The 22864-nt window shown below is 46.2% G+C and overlaps 1 protein-coding gene across 13 annotated transcripts in view; it reads right to left on the minus strand.

Moving 5' to 3' along the window:
- Positions 1 to 22864, minus strand: part of ATP9B (ATPase phospholipid transporting 9B (putative)) — a 155676-nt gene that overhangs the window by 81618 nt on the left and 51194 nt on the right. For 11 of the 13 annotated variants that reach the window (XM_032470609.1, XM_032470608.1, XM_032470613.1 and 8 more), the window contains 4 exons: positions 17896 to 17990; positions 10781 to 10861; positions 3777 to 3852; positions 2291 to 2367 (listed from right to left, as the gene is read on the minus strand). In XM_032470609.1, the coding sequence (XP_032326500.1) occupies positions 2291 to 2367; positions 3777 to 3852; positions 10781 to 10861; positions 17896 to 17990 (329 nt within the window). The remainder of the gene's footprint in view (positions 1 to 2290; positions 2368 to 3776; positions 3853 to 10780; positions 10862 to 17895; positions 17991 to 22864) is intronic. The other 2 variants (XM_032470614.1, XM_032470619.1) reach the window with 1 other exon arrangement.

The following is a 22864-nucleotide window of genomic DNA, read 5'->3' on the forward strand; positions in this document are numbered from 1 at the left end:
CAAAATAAGAGCTATTCTCCAAGAGAGCTCTGAGGCTTCAACGTGCGAACCACACCACAGCTGGCTCTACTTTGCTCCGTTATCTGAAAATGCCTTTACAGCAACTCAGACAAGAGCAGCAGCTCTAATGCACATAATGGCACGTGTCACCTGTCTGTCTGTCAGCAAGACATCTGATGAAAGCAAGTTTCTATTAGAAACTCAAATCAATACGCCCGAAGGGTTACAATAACTGCGCGAAGCAATTTGTGTTATCATTTCATCCTGACGTTCTTGCTCTGAGCAACTTATTATTATGAATGGCGTGAAAATGGTAACCTGTCACAATTGATTTTTCTTAACCTCCTGTAAGAATGTTTTTTCACTCTTAAATGTAATCAAGTATCATCTTATTAAATATATCTCAAGCTCGGTTTTTTATAAAGCAGTCCGTTACTCAAGTTACATTCCTTATAATGTAAACTTCCACCAAATATTATTATAAAAGTAACTGCTTAGTAATAAAAACTTTTGATTTGTTCAAAGTTTTAAAATAGAATTTTCAAATTTGAGTTGACCCCGCCACGCTGCCTCACCTGTCCCCAGGGAGACTGAGGGGAAGCCCTCTAACCTGGAAAGCAGCCTTCAGGATGTCTCTCTACTCAGAATGTTCCTCCACCTAACAATATTTTAGTGTTTAATCTTGGTCCCCATAGACATTCTAGGCACAGGATGGCCCTCAGAATGGGGTGTTAGGAACAGTGCTGCCTCCCTGAAGACATCCAGTGAAACTCGGGCAAATGATTCCAAACATCTTATATATTTACTGTTGGTTCTTCGGTCCAGCAGCCCGCCAGTTTGGTAAGCTACAGCAGACAGACACTGCTGTCCCACAGACGGTGAGCCATCACTTGTCTTCCCTGCCGCTGAGGGCTGAGCTGTCACACACCTTCCAACCAACAGGTGCCAGACGTCCCCCGGATAAGCTGCATCTGCAGCTTTCTGCCTACTGTAGCATGCCTGTAACCTTCTCCTGGATTTTGTTCTTATACAGCTGGCATTTAACACTTAGAAAGATTTAATGATATGCACAAACTTAGAGGTTTTATTTCTCTCCTTAGGTGCCCCCTGATGGACACGTAGGCCTCCACATCGAGCTGGAGCCCGCCTGAGAGGGAAGCAGGCCCACGTCGAGGGGCCCCATCCCTGGCACCGTGGGCTGCCGGCTCGAGCTCCAGGCGGCCCCGGCTCCGCTGAGGGCTGCTGCTCACGGCACAAAGAACGCAGAGGTGTGAATTTCCATCAGGCCCACTGGGACAGCTCGCGCACCCGTGGAAGGCGAGCCAGAACGCTCTCCGGACAGCGCTATCGGCGGCCCTGCAGACGGCCCGGGTTGTCACGGGTCAGGGATGCTTTCCTAGTTTCTGAAGGTTGACTATTTTTTTAAATAGTATTTAGCCCCCAAAATGGAATACATCTTGTCCTAAACAGCATCTTTTCAAAGAATTATTTCATTTCTGTTGCTTTGGTATAAAATCTCCTGCAGAAGACAACTTTCCCCATTGATTATGCACAAAGCAAGGTGGGCCTCCGTGAGAGGATGTTCTGCTCGCTCAGATACACTCAGACCGTGTTTCAAATAAAGCCGAGTGCGTGCTCAGTCAGAAAGAGCGTCTCATTCAGTGGACATCAGCATGCATCATGACGCGATCATACAAAATGTGCTATTCAAAAAATAACTACTGAGAATTCAAGCTAACTTTTTGTCTGATTTAACTTGCACACACGTTGACTGCATAAATAACAATCTAGGACCATAACAGGAGCATAATCAAGCAGTTTTTAAACCAAAATCTGGTTTCCAATATGCTTCTGAAACAGAAATAACTTCAATAAAACTAGTTTAACAATATAATACTATCAAATTAAATACCACAAAACATTAATATAGATTCCTTTACTTTAAAAATGAACCATCAACGTAAAAATAAAGAGTGTAAATTGTAAAATAAATAGATTGAAGAGAAATTAAAGGACCCAAAATTGACTGCTGAATTATGGACAAATTACATATACAACAATAAAAATTTAAGAGACATATAAAGCTCTGATTAACCAAGAAAAAATACTTTTGGAAATCCTTCAGTACCAGCATGCTGTTACACAGAGAATTCACAGCCTAAACCAGCAGCATTTCTGACACTCTGTGTTACACAGAAGCTGATGTGAACGAGCCCTCAGAACCACACCCACTTTCTCACCGAAAGGAAGAGCAAGTCCATTAAAGCAGCCGATGCTCAGTCCAGCCTACCTTACTTTTTGGATTGGATGTGTTCATTACACTTCGAGTCTCTTTTCCAGTGTAAATGACAACACCTATTACAGTACCTGCAAAACACAAAAGTGGGCCTTACACAGATACTTGAAGGGTAAGCACAGAGGTAACACTTTCTAACTAATGATTTTGACGGAAAGTATTATTACATCATTTAACTTTATATAAAATTATCCAACAGCACATTTAACTTGGATAGTTCAAGAAAATGTAATCTCAACTTAAAAAAAAAATTTGAAAAACTCGAATGACTTCTTAAGCGATACTAATTTACCTACTTACAACATGAGACAATGTGCTAACATCCTTTTCAGTGAGGACAGAAATAGCGACATTGTTTACTACTGTCTGTTGAAGTGGTAACTCTAACCCTGAAGTCACATGACGAGATCTACACACTTGACTGACCAAACTCCTCCTCTAATCTCAAGCCAAGAGGTACCAGGTGCGCCGGCTCCTCTGCACAAGTCTGAGACGCCCTTGCCCTGTGCGGAGTCAGCACGATCAGGCGTAAGAGCCTGCGCTGACACCTCAGCACACGTGCAATTCACACACACGAGAAATACTGTAAAAACAATATTTAATTTTGAATTTAGTAAGTTTCTTTTCTTCATGTCTCCTGAAAGCATGGTCTTCTAACTGTACACGTCAAGAAGAAATGATCATTTTGCGGTCTATCAAGCGTCAGAGAAAAGAACAGGAAAACACCCTACAGCGACCTGCAGGCGGCAGAGGCCCAGCCCGGAGCCACTCGCCCTCGGGCATCAGCTGTCACACTGGGGCTCTGTCTGCAGCTGCTCCTCTGCGGAACTGCTCTCCCCAATTTTTGCAATTACAATTACAATTACAAATTTCGCAATACAATTAAGAGAAGGAAGAATACTGTATCTACAGTATTCACTGAAATCAACCACTGCAGAATTAACTCTAGTGACTACAAAAACTCTGCTGTCGCACTGACTTAACGTGTGGGACTGAGTGAGGCCTAAGTCAGGATCCGTGGCGCAAGAGCAACCTCAGTGATCAGTGGGGCTGTGCAACAACGAGGCCGCGCACTGCACACCCCACCCCACCACGCCCAGGAGACAGAAGGCGCCAAGCACTGCTCAGCACTGACATCTGCAGGGTCACACATCTGTCTTGTCCAGAACAAGCATTTCCTTTCCCCCCTTCCTAGTGTGTCCCAGGGAAAGCTGTGAGGCTCACATTCACTGCGCTCCTGAAAGCAGGGCAAGCCCCAGTCGGCACCAAAGCTGACACGAAGGGCACGAATGCCACCTTCACATACCGTCCAAGCCCACTGCCCAGACGACGCATGTGCTCAGCACACAGACCACTACTACATGCATGACAACACTATGTAAAGCAAAGCATCTGGAGAAACGCTTGTCTGGAGTCACTGAAAACACAAAGCATCACCTACATGTGAGAATTCATGCCAGGAATCGAGCTTATTTCTTACCCGAGGCGACGACCGTGCCTGCCCACAGGGTATTTTCTATGCTGAGACTCTCATGAATCGGGGGGTCACTATCTTCCTGTTTAGGGAGAGAAATGGAAAAAAAACACAGATTAGCAACTTTTTAGTTACTCATACCTCAGATATCTACAGTGTAAAAAACAAGTCCACAAGCTGGATCCAACTGACGAGCAGCGAAAAGGCGACACGGGGCAAAGACAGGGGTGTGGACAGAGGACTCTGGGGCGACGGCAGAGCAGGCAGCCCCCCGGACGGCTCCTCACCCGGACAGAATCTGTGCTGTAACTAACTCTGGGGTGGCCTGCAGGCTTGCAAGTTCCAGGGGAAGAACAGTCGACTTTGGTCCATGTCGGGTCTCAGCACAGGGACACCTACACACCCACCCCAGCCGCACAGCAGGAGGCTGTGCATGTGGGTCTGGAGCAGCCTGCAGGAACCAGGGGGGCAGAAAGGACCCTGTCCTCCAAATATCAGGGGTCTGTGCTCTGATACTGATTGTGGCTTCTGACCACAGAGGTGCAGCCAAAGGGGCAGGCGCCCACCGCTGCTACACCTCCCCCCACTGTTCCGACCCCTCCCCAACAAGCAGAAGTGCCTTTCTATACCCTCTTCCCCCCTTTTCCCCTGTCATGACCAGACATTAAAGACTGTGACACTCAAAAATAACTGCATATATGTGAAAAAATAGAAAATGACCACACATGCCCAAGGAATGGCTCAGAAAAGATATAAGACATTAAGTTTACACCTCAGGCTGATCCTCAACACAGACAGAGCTTACAACAGCCAAAAAACAATAAAGAAAAACAATGACAAAAACCCATCAAATCCTGGTTTTAACTTCTAGAGCCACCACATTATTATATTCAAAAGTACTGTGTTCAACAAAAAAATAAGGCACTAAAAACAGAAAGTACAATCCTTCAAGGGAAAAATATAAACCAACAGAAACTACCCCCGAAAAACACCTGATGAAACTGACAGACTTTAAAAGAAAAATGTTAAAGATGTTCAAAGACATAAAGATGTGTTGCAAGTAAATAAAATGATGCATGAACAGAATGGAAATGTGAATGAAGAGACAGAAAACCTGAACAGAAACCAAAAGGAATTTAAGAGCTGAAGAGCACAATGACCGAAATGCAAAATTCACAAAAGGGATTCAAGGCAGTTTTGAGCAGGCAGAAGTTACTGAACTTGAAAGCAGGACGTTACTATGGAAGTTACTAAGTCTGAGAAATAGGAAGAAAGGAAAAGAAAGGAAGGAAGGAAGGAAGAAAGAGAAAGAAAGAAAACTGAAAGGACCTAAGGGATCCACAGGACAGCACAAGCCAAACCAATATATGCATTGTGAAAATCTCAGAAGAAAGAAAAGAAAGGGGGCAGAGAGAATATTAGAAAAAATAATGGCTGAAAAGTCCCCAAAGTTAATGAAAGACATGAATGTAAACATCCAAGAAGCTCAATCACATCCAAGTAAAATGAACTGAGAGACCCACACCGAGACACATTACAATTACACTTTCAAAGTCAAGAACAAAGAAAGAATCTTGAAAGCAGCAAGAAACAAATCATCACGTACAAGGATCCTCAATAAAACCGTCAGCAGATTCTCATCAGAGACTCTGAGGCCAGAAGACAGTGCACCAGCACAGCCAAGTGCTAAAAGGAAAAGAACTGATCAACCGAGAACCCTGAACCCAGAAAAACCGTCCTTCAAAGGTAAGGGAGAAATCAGGACGTTCCCAGATGAACTCAAGTTGAGAGCTGGGGACCACGGGAGCGTCCCTGCAGGAAGTGCTCAGGGGGTCCCGCAGGTCGAGATAAAAGGCTACTGGATCGTCCTCAGAGCCACGTGGAGAAACAAAGATTTCAATGAAGATAAATCACCATAAATAAATTCCCTCCTCACTTCCTTCTATGTATATTCTATAGCTGTTTCCTTTCTGGTCACCATGGGGTGCAATTTCTTAAAAAACAATGGATTTCAAGACTGGTGTTTCTTTTAACTGTGCCTTCACTGTACCATCTGTAAATAGGAGAATTCACCCAATTAATTCAAACATGCATTTGGTATCTAAATACACACCAAGCCCTGTGTTAGAAGCTGTAGCTCTGAGAAGAATTAAGACAGCCTTTCAGCTAAGCAGTTCCTGGCTCAGTGTGGGAGTGAAGATGCACGCAGAAATGACGGATGTACAGGCAGGTAGCAGTGCAACGGTGCCCAAGAAAAGGGCACACCAGCAAGTCTTGTAAATGACAGCACGTAAACCGGGTCTGAAACGCAGGAGCCGCACGGGTGGCCCTTGAATAAAGGTTCTGTCTGCTCCCCACGCTGACACCAGCACGTGGCCCATCTCTGCCCATGGAGACAGACGCACACTTGTCTTCACTTTAAATTCCCTTAGGAGTTACTTCTTCCAATTACAGTTTGTCAAGTAAAATATGTTTTACTTTGCTGCATTCAGTAGTTTTAGCTTAAAAAAATCTAATGATAATTATATAGCTGCATTAATATACAAAACACTGAGGAAATATATAATGTAAGTGGGAAAAATAAGGCTTATATTATCCCAATGTAAATATGTATGTAGATGGGAAACAATTTGAAGATGAAAAGCCAAGAGACTATACCACTGTTTACATTTAGGATGAGAGGCTGTACAATTCGCAGTACCTTTAACCATTTTAATCGTACGTATTTTCAAATTTCCAAATGCAGGCGGCATCAATCAAGCTCTTGCTCCGCGGCCCCCGCACCACCGCCGGTCGTTGCGGTACGCCAGCTCACTCCAGCCCTCGCCTTGGGCTCCCTGTGCTCACAGCCAAAGTAGCTGCTCAAGGGCAAGGCACAGAACTGCCCGACTCAGAACCAGATAATCCAGGAAAACTGAGTATTCCCTTTGCCTTTAATGGTTTTACAGGACAAAGCATCGACTTTTAGAAGACAGAAGTTGGTGATCTCTCTGCATTAACTATTTTGTACTTCAATTTACGACTGAAATGAAATGATCAATTTCTGACTCATCACAGAGGTGGTCTTAGAACCTACCTTGGATAAGCACTGCTGGAGAGAGAAGGCTGAAACACCCTCATGCTTAGCTCCTAAGTAGAGTCCAGACGGCACATGCTGTAACTGTACATCAATGCAGGAGTTTAAGCCGCGACCCAGCAAACTGAGTGCGTAACTGGGATAAGTCCCGCCAAACTGCTGGGTTTGTCGTTTAAGGCACAAAACAAATAAAATCCTTCCCTAATATGAATTCTGAATTACTCTCACTGCATCACAGCCCTTCCTGTCTTCAGCTGTCCCTGCAGACTGTGGGCTGTCTGACCATGGCACTGACCCTGACCTGAGCACCTGGCACAGCACAGGCACTGCCTCTGTCCAGGAAGAGAACACACGTGAGAACAGCAGAGAGGGGCCCGCTCCTCCGCGTCTAACGGCCCTGCGCGGGCCCAAGCACGGAGGCAGTGGCCTGCTAGTGCTCCGGGTGCCCTTTCCTTCAGGAGCTCCTTTGGGCCGCCCTGCCTACAGCGCCAGTGATCCCCTGACCACAAGAGAGCAAACGAGCATCATTCCACTAGTTTATTTTTTTTCTTAACTTTGTACTAAAGTACAGTTGACTCACAATGTCATGTTAGTTTCTGGTGTACAGCAAAGTGATTTAGTTGTATATATACATACATTATATATATACATCCACATATATATACACATACATATATATTCTTTTCCATGTTCTTTTCACTATGGTTTATTACAGGATACTGAATATAGCTCCCTGCTCTACACAGTAGGTCCTTGTTGTTTACCTGCTTTATGGACAGTAGTTTGTATCTGCTAATCCCAAACTCCTAATCTACCCCTCCCCCACTCCCTTTCCCCTTTGGTGATCACATGTCTAGAGCGTTTTTCTGATCCATAAGTAAGTTCATTTGCATCATATTTTAGATTCTACATATAAGCGGAATCATACGAGGTGATTTTCCTAGTTTTAAACCCTCCCTACAGTTCCCTTAATATGGAAATTTAAAAATTAACACATGCATGTCTTTTAGTTTATTGTTTCCCCATTGTGTCAAACTCCAGGAGGAATAATGGCATTAAAGAACATGAATTTTTTTACGGCTTTCTGAACTACAAGTGAGAGATTCTGTAGTTTAGTTTCAGAAATCTAAGCTGGTTCTGCCACTACTTCTAATAGAACTATTTCACCACATGACTGCGTTCTGTAATTCTAGCACAATTACTTGTTGAAGAATACACAGGATCTATGCAGCTCCCTTTTCATTCTGTGATAATAATAATGGACTTTAAACACTAAACGTTTTTTTAATATTGAGAAAATTATTGTAAAAGTTCTTTACCAATCTCATATAGTACAGAATAAAGACTGGGAAGATGGAAAATTACCTCTAAATACCTTTCTCTCTGCATTTCTTTCTCCTTAATGTTATATAGTTTGAAGATAAAATTTGCTTTGAGGAGGGAGAATGCAAAATGTTACCATTTCAAGCTGCTTTCTCAGTAGTGTACCCTAGTTAACAAACAACAGGGATACGTTTTATAAAGGGGAGTATTTTGACTGGAAAAGACATGAACAATGATAAGTGTGCTATGGTTTACAGAAGACATTACAGTACAAAATGCATCATAAAAAGATTAAATGGGAATATGATGTTAAATGACCACGAATACTGCCAGTATTTCAGAAGTGGCTATAGTTATGAACTCCAAGCTTTAGAGAGAATAGCTCTGTCTTGAAGAATAAGCAAAATTAATGATACCAAGAATAATAATGTGAATCATATAACACAAAATGTCATACAGTCATCAATTTAGGTAGCCGTGACATTGTTTTAAGGTAAGTAGGAGCAGATATTAATCACAATGTGCTTGTGCATTCAATTCTGCATGGACAATAAAATAAACAGTACATTTACTGCCACAGGACATCTGAATTAATTTGCTCTGATTCTTATTTAATTACATAGGCTAAATCAAAAGAAACATTTGTTTTCTCCTCTGCATATCACAGTACAAAAAAGGAATATAAGCAAGTATCACTTTTTTAAATGTTCAGTTGATATTTTGGTAATTAAAGTAAATTCTATTTTCCAGTTACAAAACTAGTTATTTAGCATGGTTTTTTCTTTCCTCCTTTTTGAAAAAGGTACAGAAAACAAAGATTTTCCATCTGAAATAATCTAGAACTCAAGATTGATATAAAATGAGTGAATCAAAACAGTGTTAGGAATATCAAATGAAGGCAAAGAATTATTAAGAACTTGCAATAATTCATACAAGGCGAATGTGTCTGAAATGAACTAAGAAGCCCTGATGAAGTCAGGACCCCCACGAACCCCTTTCTCCTCTGCTGTCCCATCTCTAGAGCAGACTGCCCATCTGGAGACGTCTCCGCCCGCACTGAACGGAAGTCTGCAGTATCTCCCTTCTCACCCGTGCTGCCCGCACGAGCCACAGGTGACCCCGGCTGCCACCGCAGCTGGCCTGTGCACTCTGGGGAGGCCGTGAGGACGTAAATTCAGGTGGCTGCCACTATCCCACGGGGACCAGGGATCCAGGGGAATCTTTCACAAACACCAGTATTATCATTTCTCTCCTAGGCTGAAAATCTGTAAATGGCTTCTTCCTTCTTTTGAAAAGACCTCCAGGATCAAGTCCAGCCGTCCGTCCCGTCCTCCCTCCCCACCTCTGCACACTCGCTCACACAACCGTCACACAGCCGGCCAGCCACACACAGTCACACACACCTGGTCTCACACCCAGTCAGACAGCCACACAGTCACACACACGTGCAGCCACACACCCTCCATGTCACTGTGCTCTACAGTCTGGGTGTTTCCAGCCCCATTTCTCGTTTGCTCTCACCCTCTGACACCCTGTCCAGCAAACATTTCCAAAACTTTAAGCAAATAACAGGCAATATAAATCTGGGGAACAGAAAGGAAGAAGCAAATAGAATTCCAAAGTACTAACAGCAGTTAGTAACTCTGAATTTACTGTACTAAGGGTGCTCCCTCTTTTGTAAGACTTTTTCTCTCATATGCCCTTTTTTTTTTCCAAAAATACTTTTGCAAAAGCACAAAAAGATCTGAGTTTTCCAGAGCCCATTACAAGGCACTTACCGCCAGGACCCCGCCCTCCCGCAGGCTCCCGCGGCCGTCCTGCGCATATACCATCACTGCGGCCCCCGAGGGAACGCTTACAGAGCAGTGCCCGTGCCCTCAGCCCGCGGCCCGCAGCCCGCAGCCCACACGTCACCTGGCACACAGCGTGCCCCTTGGTGAAGTTCTCCCAAGTGGTGACAGCTGCTCACCAAGCCTTGTATGAGACCAGGAGGGAGACAAAGCTGACTGGATCACCGGAAATCTTCTTAAAATAAATGCAGCAATTAGAAATAAACTATACCATGTATTAAACCCCCTTAAGTATTGTAAGTCACTTACACTATCAGCATAGGCTGTGAAAATCGAAAGTTACTGAGTGCTCCAAATCCTATGAAATACTCAGGGTGGGGGGACTTCAAGCTGCAGCCAAACACCCTAACAGTGAGAAGAACGCAGAAGGAAACGGACTTGTGTTACAAGGAAACAGACACGCACACACGCACGTCCACCCGACCAGGCGACACAGACCAGGACATGACGTGGACGCGCGAGTGCACCAAGTATCACCAAGACCAAGACCAAGACCGCCGAATTACGTCATCTCACCACCCATAAGAGTGTAACAAGAGCAAAAGTGCTAAAAAACAGGAAAACTGTACTGAACGGAGCCCAGAGAGATACCTGATGTTGGAAAATTTAAGAACTTGACACATTCTCTAGGTTTTCACTTTTTAGTTCAAAACTTGTTGAAGCGGATTCTTGATTTAATTACTCTTTCAAAATAAAGATTTATTACTTTTAACTTAACACACACAACGCATATGGTTATGTTAACAAAAGATGAGACTCACCCTGGTGAACGTGCCTTCAAAACTATGAATATCCAGTTGCGGCTTCTGAGCATAAACGTAAGCGTTGATAGAAAACAGGTCCTGGAACACAAAATACCCAAATTAGTCACATCATAACCAAACAACATCCCTTGGAAATGTCCCAGTTACCAACTAGTATTTTTCATATATTACTTATCAAAAGTAATAGTTGAGTTTCTTATAGTTTGTGCCCAACACTATGACAATTTTTAAGCTCAACAGAGGTGTAGGGACTTTTGATTCCAGTGGACAACCGCCACCCCGTAACAGGCTGTGTCAAAAGCAACTGGGAGATGCTTATAAAATACACAGCACTTGGGCTGCCCCATGATTATAAATACATTTTTCATTTAACATAACTTCTATTGTTTTAATAAAATTATATATAGTTTTAAAAACTCAACTAGCTGGACCAGCAAACATACTCTCATAATTAAAATAAGGCACTTAAGAACTCATCTCTGGAGACCTGTTTAAACTGTTACATGCTGCCAATTAATGAAGTAACCGAAAGCATGTCTTTCCTGCTTCAAAATTAATTCTATGAAAGCAGCCGTGATGTGTGAACAGTCGAGTCCTCCCGTGCAAGGGTACAAACACAGGTTATGGGGACACGGCTCGGGTGCGTGGGAGGAAGGCACCGTCCTCCTGGCCTTAAGGAGCGCAGATCGCTAGTTTACAGCAAAGGCAGTAGCTGCCGAAATAAAAAACATACCCACCAAATCTAGGGACTTACTCAATGGCTTCATAAAACATATGTGGAGTTGTGACGGTTACTCAGACCCCGCTGCATACTTCTAAATACGGCTGACCCTGGAACAACGCAGGCTGAGTGCTGATCCATTTCTACAGGGATTTTTTCCAGAAGTAAACACCACGCGTACAAAGGAGGGCCAAGCCTAAGTTACACGTGCCCCAGCCCTTCACTGCTCAAGGGAAGGGTTCACTGTACTTGCTCCCAGCCTCCACCGTCAGAGCTGGAAGCGTGGGGCAGCCCCAGATGCGCCCTGGGGGACACCACTCCGCACGTGTTCCTGCTCGTTGCTGGGGGAATTCAGCGTGTCCTGTGTGAGTCCCTCAGGAGGAAAGTCTGGCCGCTCGGTCTGGTTTCCTGAGACTTCACCCCACGCACCTGTTCTCTCTGCTGACTGCGCTCTGCACCCTTCCACTGGAGAAAGTCGAGGCTGAGAGCAGGACTGCATGCCGAGTCCTAGGAGCCCCCTTGAGGCCCATCAAAAGTGGGCGTGGTCCTGAGGACCCTGATACAGAGAGTTTGCCATTTTTATACGTTTTGTTTTGGTTATTCATTTTGTTTTGGTTCTGTCTCAAGGCTGCTAACTCAGAAAAGCAGACTTCCAGACGTGGAAAACAGAGGCCAGAGACTGGGGCGACCACAGCAGCCGAAGAGTAAGCGGGGAGACGGGGACCCAGCAAGGAGAGCCTCCGGAGGGGCCCGAGGCTCTGTGTCCCCTCTCTTTCTGAGCCCCAGACATCCCGCGCACAGGCAGCGGTCACGCAGTCAAGCTGAGCTGGAAGAAACGAAGAAGACCTGCACCGCTCCCCACTGCAGGGGAGACGGGGCCAGGCATCTGACTTCAGCCAGGTTAACTACAGTGAAAACAAAACCAAACAGAAACCAATGCTCTTCAGAAGAACATCATAAAATCCAGAGTCTCTACAATTATCAGTGATGTTGAAGATACAGTCCACACTTCCAGACACATGAAGAAACAAGAACACAAGACCCATATTCACGTAGAAGACGAATTCTTACAACAGACAGAGCTGCGCTGCTGTTTCATGGGTCCTGCCGGGGGAAGGCAGGGTGGCTGCGGGCTCCCGGGCGGCCCCCAGAGGCCCCCTCGTCAGCGCCCCTCCACCCGGGGGCCCGGACTGCTGGGCAGTATGTCCAGCTCCAGCACTTACAGAAAACAGTCTCAACAGGAAACAGGCCACAGGCTAACCATGACACGGCCTCCCTCACTCCTGGAAGACACGTCTGCTGTTCTGAGTGTACATTTCACTTATTCCCTACTTTAAATCTTGGTAGGGAACACACAAGTCTTCAAGCTGCTTCAAGTCCCTTGAAGAGCAAGTGGGAAAGAACTGACTCTTACAGCAACAGCTCTAAACAGAGCACAGCGCTGACGGCCATAAAATCCTCAGGAGGACCGACTGAAGAGCCTTAGAGCCCGCCACCCGCTGCGAAGTGCAGGACGGTCAGAGGTACTCGGAGGGAAACCCAGTGCAGAAGCGGCGTGACAGGCTCCCCTCCACCACCTCTTAAAAACAGAACTGCCCGGCTGGAGAGGGGCACGCGGCCCCTAAGGAACACCACCCTCTGCCCTCCGCACAGCCACCCCTCCCCACGCGGCTCACTTTAGGGGGGAGTAGGACAGGGCCGTGGCCCCCATGCTGGCAAGGGTTCGGCAGCGTTGAAGGTCACTTGGGGACAAGGACAGAGCTGCCCCCTCGGCGTGGACCGCCCACCTCTGCACTGTTAGGTGAGGGAGCAGAGCTTCTCTCCTGATTGGGAGGTGTCCGCAAGGAGTCAGAAACCACTCGAGAGCTCAGAGCAGAAAGGGACTTAACACATGGAGTGAGACGCTCCCAAATCACAGGGAGCAGGGGCTCGTGAGAGAGCCTCCAAGAGTCACTCTAGGAACGACCCTCCGTGGAAAACACCGCCGCATCTTTCAAGTTCAAGGCATGGCAGGGCCCCGTGACTCCAGGGCATGAGGCAGGCCGCCGTCTCCCCAGCGACTGCCACCAAGCACCTGAAGTCGAAGACGGCACCTGCCAGCGGGGACCCTCCAGCCGGGACGTGCCAGCCAGGCAGACAGATGACTCACGCTCATTTTCATGCCTTGAAAATTCCCGGAGAGCTCAGTAAACTCGGGAACGCTCATTCACACACCTCCAGGTGGGCCTGGAAGATGCACGCAGATTTGTCTCCAAGGTTCTGAAGAGCAGACGCTGCACCGGACTAAGGGTGAACACACCGGCTCACCACAGCAAGTCTGCTACTACAGCTCAGATGACACGCTGACAACAATTTATTTTCAAGTTAATTAAGTCAAGCTAGTTTACACAAGAGGAAATACAACGTATAATAATTTCAGGCTGATGGAAAGACTAGCATGTTTAATAAGCAGCCAGCCAACCCCTGGGGTAAGGAAACGCTGAGACTCACTCATCAGCCACGCACCACACAGTCACAGGAACTTTCAAACAGCGAAGTTCTTGTACAACAGATCGCCCTTCAATGCGTGGACGTAAAGGGCCGTCTGAGCAGCCCCCACACCTCCACGCGCACATGCACATTCAGAGGGAGGCATCTCATCCAGCACATTAGACATCAAACGGCTGAATAACGGCACAATAATGAGAATGTCATTCGAAGCTTTTCATGATAATTTAAAAATCATTCCCAAGTTTTCAATAATGTAGGAAAGCCTCTGCTATTAGGTCAAGGGCAACATTTGTTCGCATTACTTAAAGGTCATTAAAATACATCCTTAATCATAACATGTGGCTCATTACAAATAAAACTGCCTCTCGTTCAATAAAACTAATTAAATGTAAATGGTATTGTTTACTGCTATATGGATCTTTTGAAATAAATCAGCAAGTCATGATTTATTGAGAACTACTGTGACCTCCTTGCTGTTAACAAATCTGCCTGATCACAAAAGCCAGAAACGCGCGTCCCGAACGTCTCCAGTGCTGGAAGTGCGCGCCTTCCAGCTGCCTGTGCAGCAGCAGGAAGCCCGGCCTGTGCCATCGACCTGCAGCTCGGCACCCGCCGCGCGGCTGCCTGGAGCCCAGGTCTCCGCTCACGTGAGGTGCCCTGGAACCCAGCAGAGCTGGGGAGGTTGTGCTTGGTGGCATCCTCGACTCTTTGAGAAAAGCTCTAGGACTGCAGGTTTACTTATTTACTCTTGGTGTCACGGTGGGCACAGTGCTCCACTGATGAAGCGACAAGCAGCGAATGACACCCAGTATTCCCCAAATCCACTGCACGAGAGACAGAAAGTCCAGATGAGCGACAGTTACGGGCAGTGTGAGCTTTTAAATGAAAAAAACAAACTGCCTTGCTTAAACCCATAAGAAATTAGGGCTTTCCTCTCTATGAAAAAAAATCAATACCTAATATGACAAATTATTCCTTAAGACATAATTTATGTGCAATAAATCACGCATGTTTAAATTGTACTATCGTCTGCATTTTAATACAAGTCATGCCTATGACATCACCACGATCAAGGCGGGGACAGTTCTACCCACCCTCTGCAGGCCCCTCCCCACACATCTATGAAAAACCTACAGCTGTCATCACACAGAATTTTAAACGGCTGAGTGTTCCCCAAGATTGAAAACAAAGACAAGAAAGGCTTCAGCACTTCCATCCAACACTGCGTTAGCGATCTCAGCCGGCGTCATACCACAAGTGAAAGAAAGAGAAGGCTGCGTACACAGACTGGAATCAAAGAGGCAGACTGTCTTCTCCGCATGTGACGTGATCATGTAGTGAGAACATTCTAAGAAATCACATTAGCGACACTAAGAAGACACGAACAGGCATTTCACCTGGAAGGACACACAGATGGAAAACAAGCACGTAACACAGGATCCAGCGCCGTCAGCCGCCTCAGAAGCACAGACTAAGACGAGCGCCCGCTGCGCACTTACCAAGCACTGGCGCGCCCGCACGCCACTGGCGCGAACGGTCCAGTCACTGGACAGCAGCTTGGCGGCTTCTGCACACCCGCTTCCCCCACACCCCCGACCGGCAGCCTAGCGATTTACTAGCGGCCCGTCGTCCCGGCCCGCTGGTCAGTGGAAAATAGCCAACGCCAACTTCAGCTCCTCTACTCCCTTCAACACCAGTCCAGCAGAAAATGCCTTCCCCCGTTCACCACCACCAACAAAAAGCTGCATTAACTCAGAACATACCAACTATACAAATACCCTGCAGACTGTAAATAAACCATCACAGAACACTGAGAATTTACAGCTCCCAGAGCACTGAGAACAGAGCATCTGACTGCTGTGCTACCTGGCTCTGACTGAGAAACTTTGATCCTGAAGAGCGTCTTGGACAGTTTTCAAAAACCACTCTGCCCTGGGGACTGACAGAGACCACAAGACGTACGGAGGCAGAACCGGAGACATGGAAGTATCTGTGCCTAAGAGGGGTGCACATCTGCAGATACATACCTGCTTTTATCAGTTTACTATGCACATACCTGAGCACCAATGTAGCTTTAAATGGGCAAACACCAACACAGAAACGGACCCAGGAGAGGGGCAGACCACCAAGTAGGAGGTACACCCCTCACCGAGATCTGGTGGAAGCTTTCAACAGTACTAGGAACCAAAGGAATACAATTAAAAAATAAACTGTCCCAAATTTTCTCTATCAAGCTGAGATTTCTCTCTTCAATACCTGTTTCAAGTGTTTTGAAACATACTTACCTAATAATCATACATTAATGGCTATAAGATGTTTAGGCACAACTCTTCTATGATAATTTTTAAATATCAGAAACCTGAAATCGTGAATATTCTTTTACTCCCCAATTCTACTTTCAAGAATTGACATTAAGGAAGAAAACTTGCTATTTACATGCCTTCTCTTAATGTTGATATATTTTAAAAAACAAAAACTAGGAGCTGCCTGCTGGTCCCCACCCATGACAGAGGGGCGTGGGGGCTGGCTGATCAGCTGAGAAGAAAGATTCTCCAGCTCAGGGTTAGAAACAGGACCTGGGAATCGAATCCAGCAACCTGCACCCTGTTCTGTGCGGTCCCTGGAGGAAGAAGTGATCTTCTTTTCTCTAATCTTTAAAGGGTTGCAAAAAAAAGAGGAGGAGCAGAAGACGACAGTGACTCCAGCAGACACACCTGGTGAACCACATTACAATGTGACGATGAATAAACAGACAAAGAAAGACTGCGCACACTCTCATTAGTGACCAGAATGTTTTGGAAAAGATACATGACACACATAAAGGAATGAATTTCAACCTGGGGGCTACCTAAAGGATAGGCAACTGAAAAAACCTAGAGTCAAAAGTATTGCCAAGTCTTACACACGTCAAACATACTTAGTTTCCGAAAAGTCCAGTACCTACAAGCACGAGGGAGGCTCCTGCTGGCACAGCAGCTCACTGTGCGCACGACGAGCAGCCAGTCCTCTCCGAACCCGACCAACCCAAGTGAAGCGGCCAAGTCTAGCTCAACTCCCACAGCTGCTCGGTTCAAAGGTCATTCTTAAGACAATCTCCATCTTTCTTTACTCTCCAATGAGTATCAGCAAATCACGTATGATGAAGCTTCTCTCGTGCACATCAATAGTACAAATAACACAAAATACTAAATGACCACAACTGCGGTTTTGCTAAAGTAAAAAGAAATTTAATCAAAAAAAATTATACCACTAGGAGATCCTTAGCACTAGTGAGAGACCTGTTTTAGAGATCCCGAAAACACTGAAATCCGCAAGACCTGTTCCCGCTCATCCCACCTCCTGCCGGCTCCCCAGGCAGCAAGGGCCACGTAGGAAGCCCGGAGGCGTCTTTCTCCTTCTCTCTGTTGACAGACACAGGAACACTTCGCTTCCTCCCGACCAGCGAGGACACTCCACCTTCAGAGGGAAAGCTGAGGTGGACAGCCTGGCCTCCCAGGCTCAGCTAAGCCATCTGAGTTCTGCCGTCCACCAAAGCAGGGTCTGAACTGCCTCCTGGGAGTAGGTCCGTTACCAACGGCAGACTCATCAAACCGCTACCACGAGCTCCCAGTTTCAGAGGTCACCCAGACGAGTGGGAGTTTAAACACACAAACAAGGAGAAAATAAAGGAAACCTAAGAGTCAAGCCAACAGGAACATTCAAAACTACACCTCAAACAGGTGACATGCTGAGACACCGTGGAAATTACGTGGGCATAACTGTCAATGATCCTTCATTAGTAACGAAGAAATTATTTTTTAAAAATTATCAAGGCATCAAGGTAGCTGGTATAAATCGAACCAGACTCACTGCACAGAACAGTCACTGTAAGAAACGAGGGAATAACGACGACAGCGCTCACCCCCAGGGCCGGGAGCCTCTGCGTGCAGCTCACAGCCACTTTCAGCTTCCAGTCCGTCTCACCGTCGAGCTGATCAGTGCGGATAAAGCACGAGCCTTGGAACAAGAGAAGAAGAATTTCTGAGTTACAGCACTCTGAAGTCGCAATTCACGGCACAGTGGGGTAGAGAAATGATAGACCTAGAGATTCCCGTGAACAGAAATCCTTAAAAGTCTTTATTTATGCAACGAACAACATGAGTTTGCTGAAACAATACAGGCCATTAACTGTTTCATCACTTATTTCCTATTTGGCGCTCCTGACTACGAAGGCTTAATGTTAATTAAGTGTTTTATTTTAGAAAGACTACGTTGATCGTTTCTACCTTTAATTCATGTTCTGTTAATAAAACAATAATTAAATATTCAAAAATGCCCAAGAAAGTGCGATATAACTTTGCTAATAAAATACATGATGCACCACTTTAGTGTACGTATTCAGTAACAAAAGCACAGCTGAAAAGCTAAAGCCCTGCTGACAGCCAGTCACACTCACAACGCTAACACATTTACAGCATGAAGTATTTAGTCACAAACCCATTCACCCTTTGCCCATGCTGTATTCTCATGACCTATCCTACAACAGAGCAGCACACCACAGAACATACCACACACGACAACCGGGCAGTATTACTGATCACAACCAAAGTGGTGGGAATACAGTGAGAGAGCCAGCTGAGCGCAAGGGAGCACGAGGCAGTGGGGAGGAACAGAAAGAAAGGAAAAGGAAAAACAGAAAAAGAAAGCAGAAGAAAAAAGAAAAAGAAATGAGAAAGACCTGCATTTCCACTGAGAAGTCTCTCCAGGATACATACTGTCGTGGGAACAGAGAACACCAGCGACTGAAGAACAAGGAGGGGGAGTGTGAGTGTGTGTGCACGCGTGCACGTGTGTGCAGAGACACCACCCACAGAGGGCGGATGGGAACAGAGAAGGCACTGGACAGAAGCAGCACCCTTCTGAGTGCACCCTGCTTCACACCGTTCACCCTGAAATCACACACAATTCACATAATTAAAAAGCCAAATTACCTCAAACTTTAAAAAAGGATCCCTTAAAAATAAAAGAAAGCATATAAAACACAGAATGAATTCAAGTGACTTGACTTCTCAAAAATTTAATGGTAAAATAAGGCAGTCACAGGAAGCCACACAAGCATATGTATGACACATCAGGACAAAGGATGCTATCCAAAATACAAAAAGTCCTCTTAAAACACAGCAATGAGAAAACAGCCCAATTAAAAATGAGCCAAATCAGAACAAAGAAGACACACCAATGGCAAAGGAGCACATGAGAAGTGGCTCCACAAAGGTGAATCACGGAGACACCACCGCACACTTACTAGAACACCCCAAATCCAGAGCACTGACAACACCAACTGCTGGTGAGGACGTGGAGCCGCAGGAACGCCCATCCCTGCTCGGGGGAATGCCGAATGCTGCAGCCACTTTGGAAGACAGCTTGGGGGTCTCATAACAGCAAACACATTCCCACCATGTGGTCCAGCGATCGCACTCCTTGGCATTTACCCAAAAGAGCTGGGAACTTATGTCCACACAAAATCCTGCAGGCAGATCTTACCCCTGCTTTATTTGTAATTGCCAAAACTTGGAAGGGACCAAGATGTCCTTCAGCAGGTGAGTGGACCAACTGTGGTGCATCCAGACAACGGAGAATCACTCAGCACGAAAACAAGAAGAGCTCTCAAGATGTGAAAAGAATGGAGGCAGTTAGTCTACTGCTAAGTGAAAGAAACCAGTCTGCAAAGGCTGTGTGCTGTGTGATTCCAGCTACACGGCATTCTGGAAAGGCAATAAAAAGATCAGTGGTCGCTCGGGATGGAGGAGGGGGTGGAGGCAAACGGGCAGAGCACAGAGGACCTCAGGACAGTGAAGATACTCTGCATGACATTCTATGATCGACAGACGTCCTCGCACATTTGCCCAAACACACAGGATGCACTTCACCAAGAGTGAGCCCCAGTGTAAACCACGGACTCTGGGTGATCATCAGGTGTCAGTGCGGATCCATCAGTTGTGACAAGTGTACAGCTCTGGTGGGGGATCTGATAATGAGGAAGCTATACACGTGTGAGTGGGTGTGTTCAGAAATCTCTGCACCTCCTCATTTTTTGTGAACCTAAAATTGCTCTAAAAACATAAAGATTAAAATTAAAGAATTTTTTAAGAAACACATTCAGATTAACATAGAAAATGTAAACCCAAAGTATTCCACAAACATTTGATCTCAGCAGGAAAGGAACTGCAAGTAACTGGAACTGCACCACAGAAGACGTACACTTATTTGTATGAGTTACACTTAAATTTACACTTGAACACCTGCAAAAACGGGGCCTCCTATCAATGTACCTTTCTCATATTCAGGTTTCCCAGCCCCCGCCCTGTCTGTCAGGCTGGCTCCGACCCACCACTTCCATGCAGAATTACGCTATTGATCGGAGCGGTTCAGCACAGGGTAGCTCTGGTGAACGCAGACCGCACACACGGCCATTTAACAGAGCTCACACCATGACAGCTACTGGCTGCCTGCATTCTCTCCCCACTTCAGCAGCTGATTTCACCCATCAGTCATCTCCCGGCCCATTCCCTTTATCTGCCAGGTCAGCTTTCAGTAGTGATCACCACGGGTAAACAGAAACATTAAATAAAACGTTTTTACACTATTTTCAAATAGCTGTGTTTTAGTACTGAAAATACAACTTTAAGTGTCCTGTGTGAAACAGGGTTTTACAAACATTGTAAGATTACTCAGTAACACGTCAGAGGGAAGAAGAGGTGAACAGCCCTACAGAGTCACAGCTGCCAAGGGCTGCAGTCATCTGGGAAAGAAAGAGCCTAAACGTCACACTGCAGCAGTTTCTGACCTGTTCAGGATTCAGAAAACATCTTCCTACAGAAATGGTATCAGTCAAGTCTTTTTATATCGGATAGAATCTGTTCAAGACTCCTTATCCCCAAACCAGCTGAAATAATGTGGTTATATAATTGTAAAATGGTTAATTAAAAATTTTAAGCTCCAGGCCAAGGCACTGGAGGTGGCTGCGACACAGAAGCCAGCTTTACAGAGGGTGACACCTTCCTCTAAGTGGGCACTGAGGTGGGGCGAGGGGTTGTGGCAGCCCCTCCAGGCATGCTACTTCTGCCCTACAAGCCAGCTGGTAGCAGGGGGTTGGGTGTGGGGGGACACTAGCTGGGGCCCCAGTGTTCCTGGCCTGTCAAGACTGGGGCAGAGCTCTCGCCTCTGAGGGCCAGCTGGGCAGTAGAGGGAGGCCCAGGGAACTGGGCAAGCCCACGCAGCCTGGGGAAAACAAGCCTGGGGGGCACCCTCCAGGGAGAGGCCCTGCCGCAGCCTGGGCGCCGAGGGAGACGGAGCCCCCAGCCGCCTGGTTGCACTGGCTTGGAGAAGAAGCTTCCTGCACAGGGAGCTGGGGTCACGCATGGCTCAAATTCCACAGAAGCAATCTCTTTTTACCAAGGAAGATCTCTGGAAAATATTAAAAGAATGACTCTCAAAAGATATACATCTGAATACTTAGGATTTATTTCAGGGATTTTCTTCAGTGAAAAAAGTCCTCTAGTGGTTTTCAACCAGGGCTGATTTTGCCCCCCAGGAAACTTCTGGAGACTTCGCTGGTTTTCACAGCAGGACTGGTGTGGGGCGCGGGGAGGGGCACTGATATCTAGCGAGTCGAGGCCAAGGACGCGGCTCCGCAACCTGCAGTGCGTGAGACAGGCCACCGCAGAGAAGCGCTGCCCAGAGAGCAGGAGCTCGGAGGGCGAGGCCGCTCCAGGCGCCTGTGTGTAAAGTCACAGCTGGCTGACACGGAGGGAAGAGCCGGCCTCGGGCTGAGAACCAGCTCCGTGACTCACTCTCTGCTGCTCCCTGTCTAGTTACTCCGCCTTGCTAGGTTTTTCATGTGCACAATGGGACAGATAAGACTTACTTGGAGTCACGTTGTAAATCTTAGAGGAGAATCTACTCAAGTCTGCCAGGGCATGGTATACACCAAGAACTTATTAATTATTTAGCTAATTATTCCTCAAATTTGGGGATCTAGTTAAGGCGGGATGTACATTTTACACAGCTTAGTCCAGTACACCTTTGGAACAAAGTTCTAAAACTAAACAGGTCCTTGCAAACCCACATCCACACCGGCCTCCCGGGCCTTGAACTCCCCAGGGGACACACGCTCCTGCGCACCGGTGAGCACTGCCTCGCTCTTCCCCGGCGTAAACCGCATGCGCCCGGTGCGGCCCGTGCCTTTCACCCATCACAGCAGTTCAGCACCTGGAATGTACCCCACTGACCCTTCACGTTTCATTCTTTCAATTGCCTACACCACAGGCATTAGAGTTGCCACCACAGATCTAGGAGCTTCGCAGTGGTGAAGTCACTTTGGTGAGATACCGTGAGATCAAGAGCTATGAGAAGATTCTTCCATCATGTATTGTATCAGCTGAAGACACACCTATGAGACCTTCGTCTGATTTCACGCACTCTAAAAAGTACACCTAATTACATAAACATCACTCGTTACGTATCGTCTGCCCAAAGATTTATGATAAGGAAAATAACAGGCTGGTTTCCAATGAAAAGGAGTGCAAGAAAACTCGCAGTGCCAATTATTTTATAGTTAAACCCTTTCTCACAAGATTGATGGCTTTCCTCCTAAACATGTGCGTGTTTATCCATGTCTTTGAGTGTGTGCTTTGTAAAGTACAAAAACAACTTAAGGACTGGATCCCAGACTCCGTTAGACACACACTGCGGGACGTCAACGCCAACGGCTCTGGTCCGGGTTTGCTTCTAACATACTGAAATAAGAAAAGCTGAGACTCTCTAGAGTCTCTTACATTTCAAACACTGGTGTTTCTAAAAGTGAAATCAATGACTTAACTAGATGTCTG

Source organism: Camelus ferus, chromosome 30, assembly GCF_009834535.1.
Source record: "Camelus ferus isolate YT-003-E chromosome 30, BCGSAC_Cfer_1.0, whole genome shotgun sequence".
NCBI lineage: Eukaryota > Metazoa > Chordata > Mammalia > Artiodactyla > Camelidae > Camelus > Camelus ferus.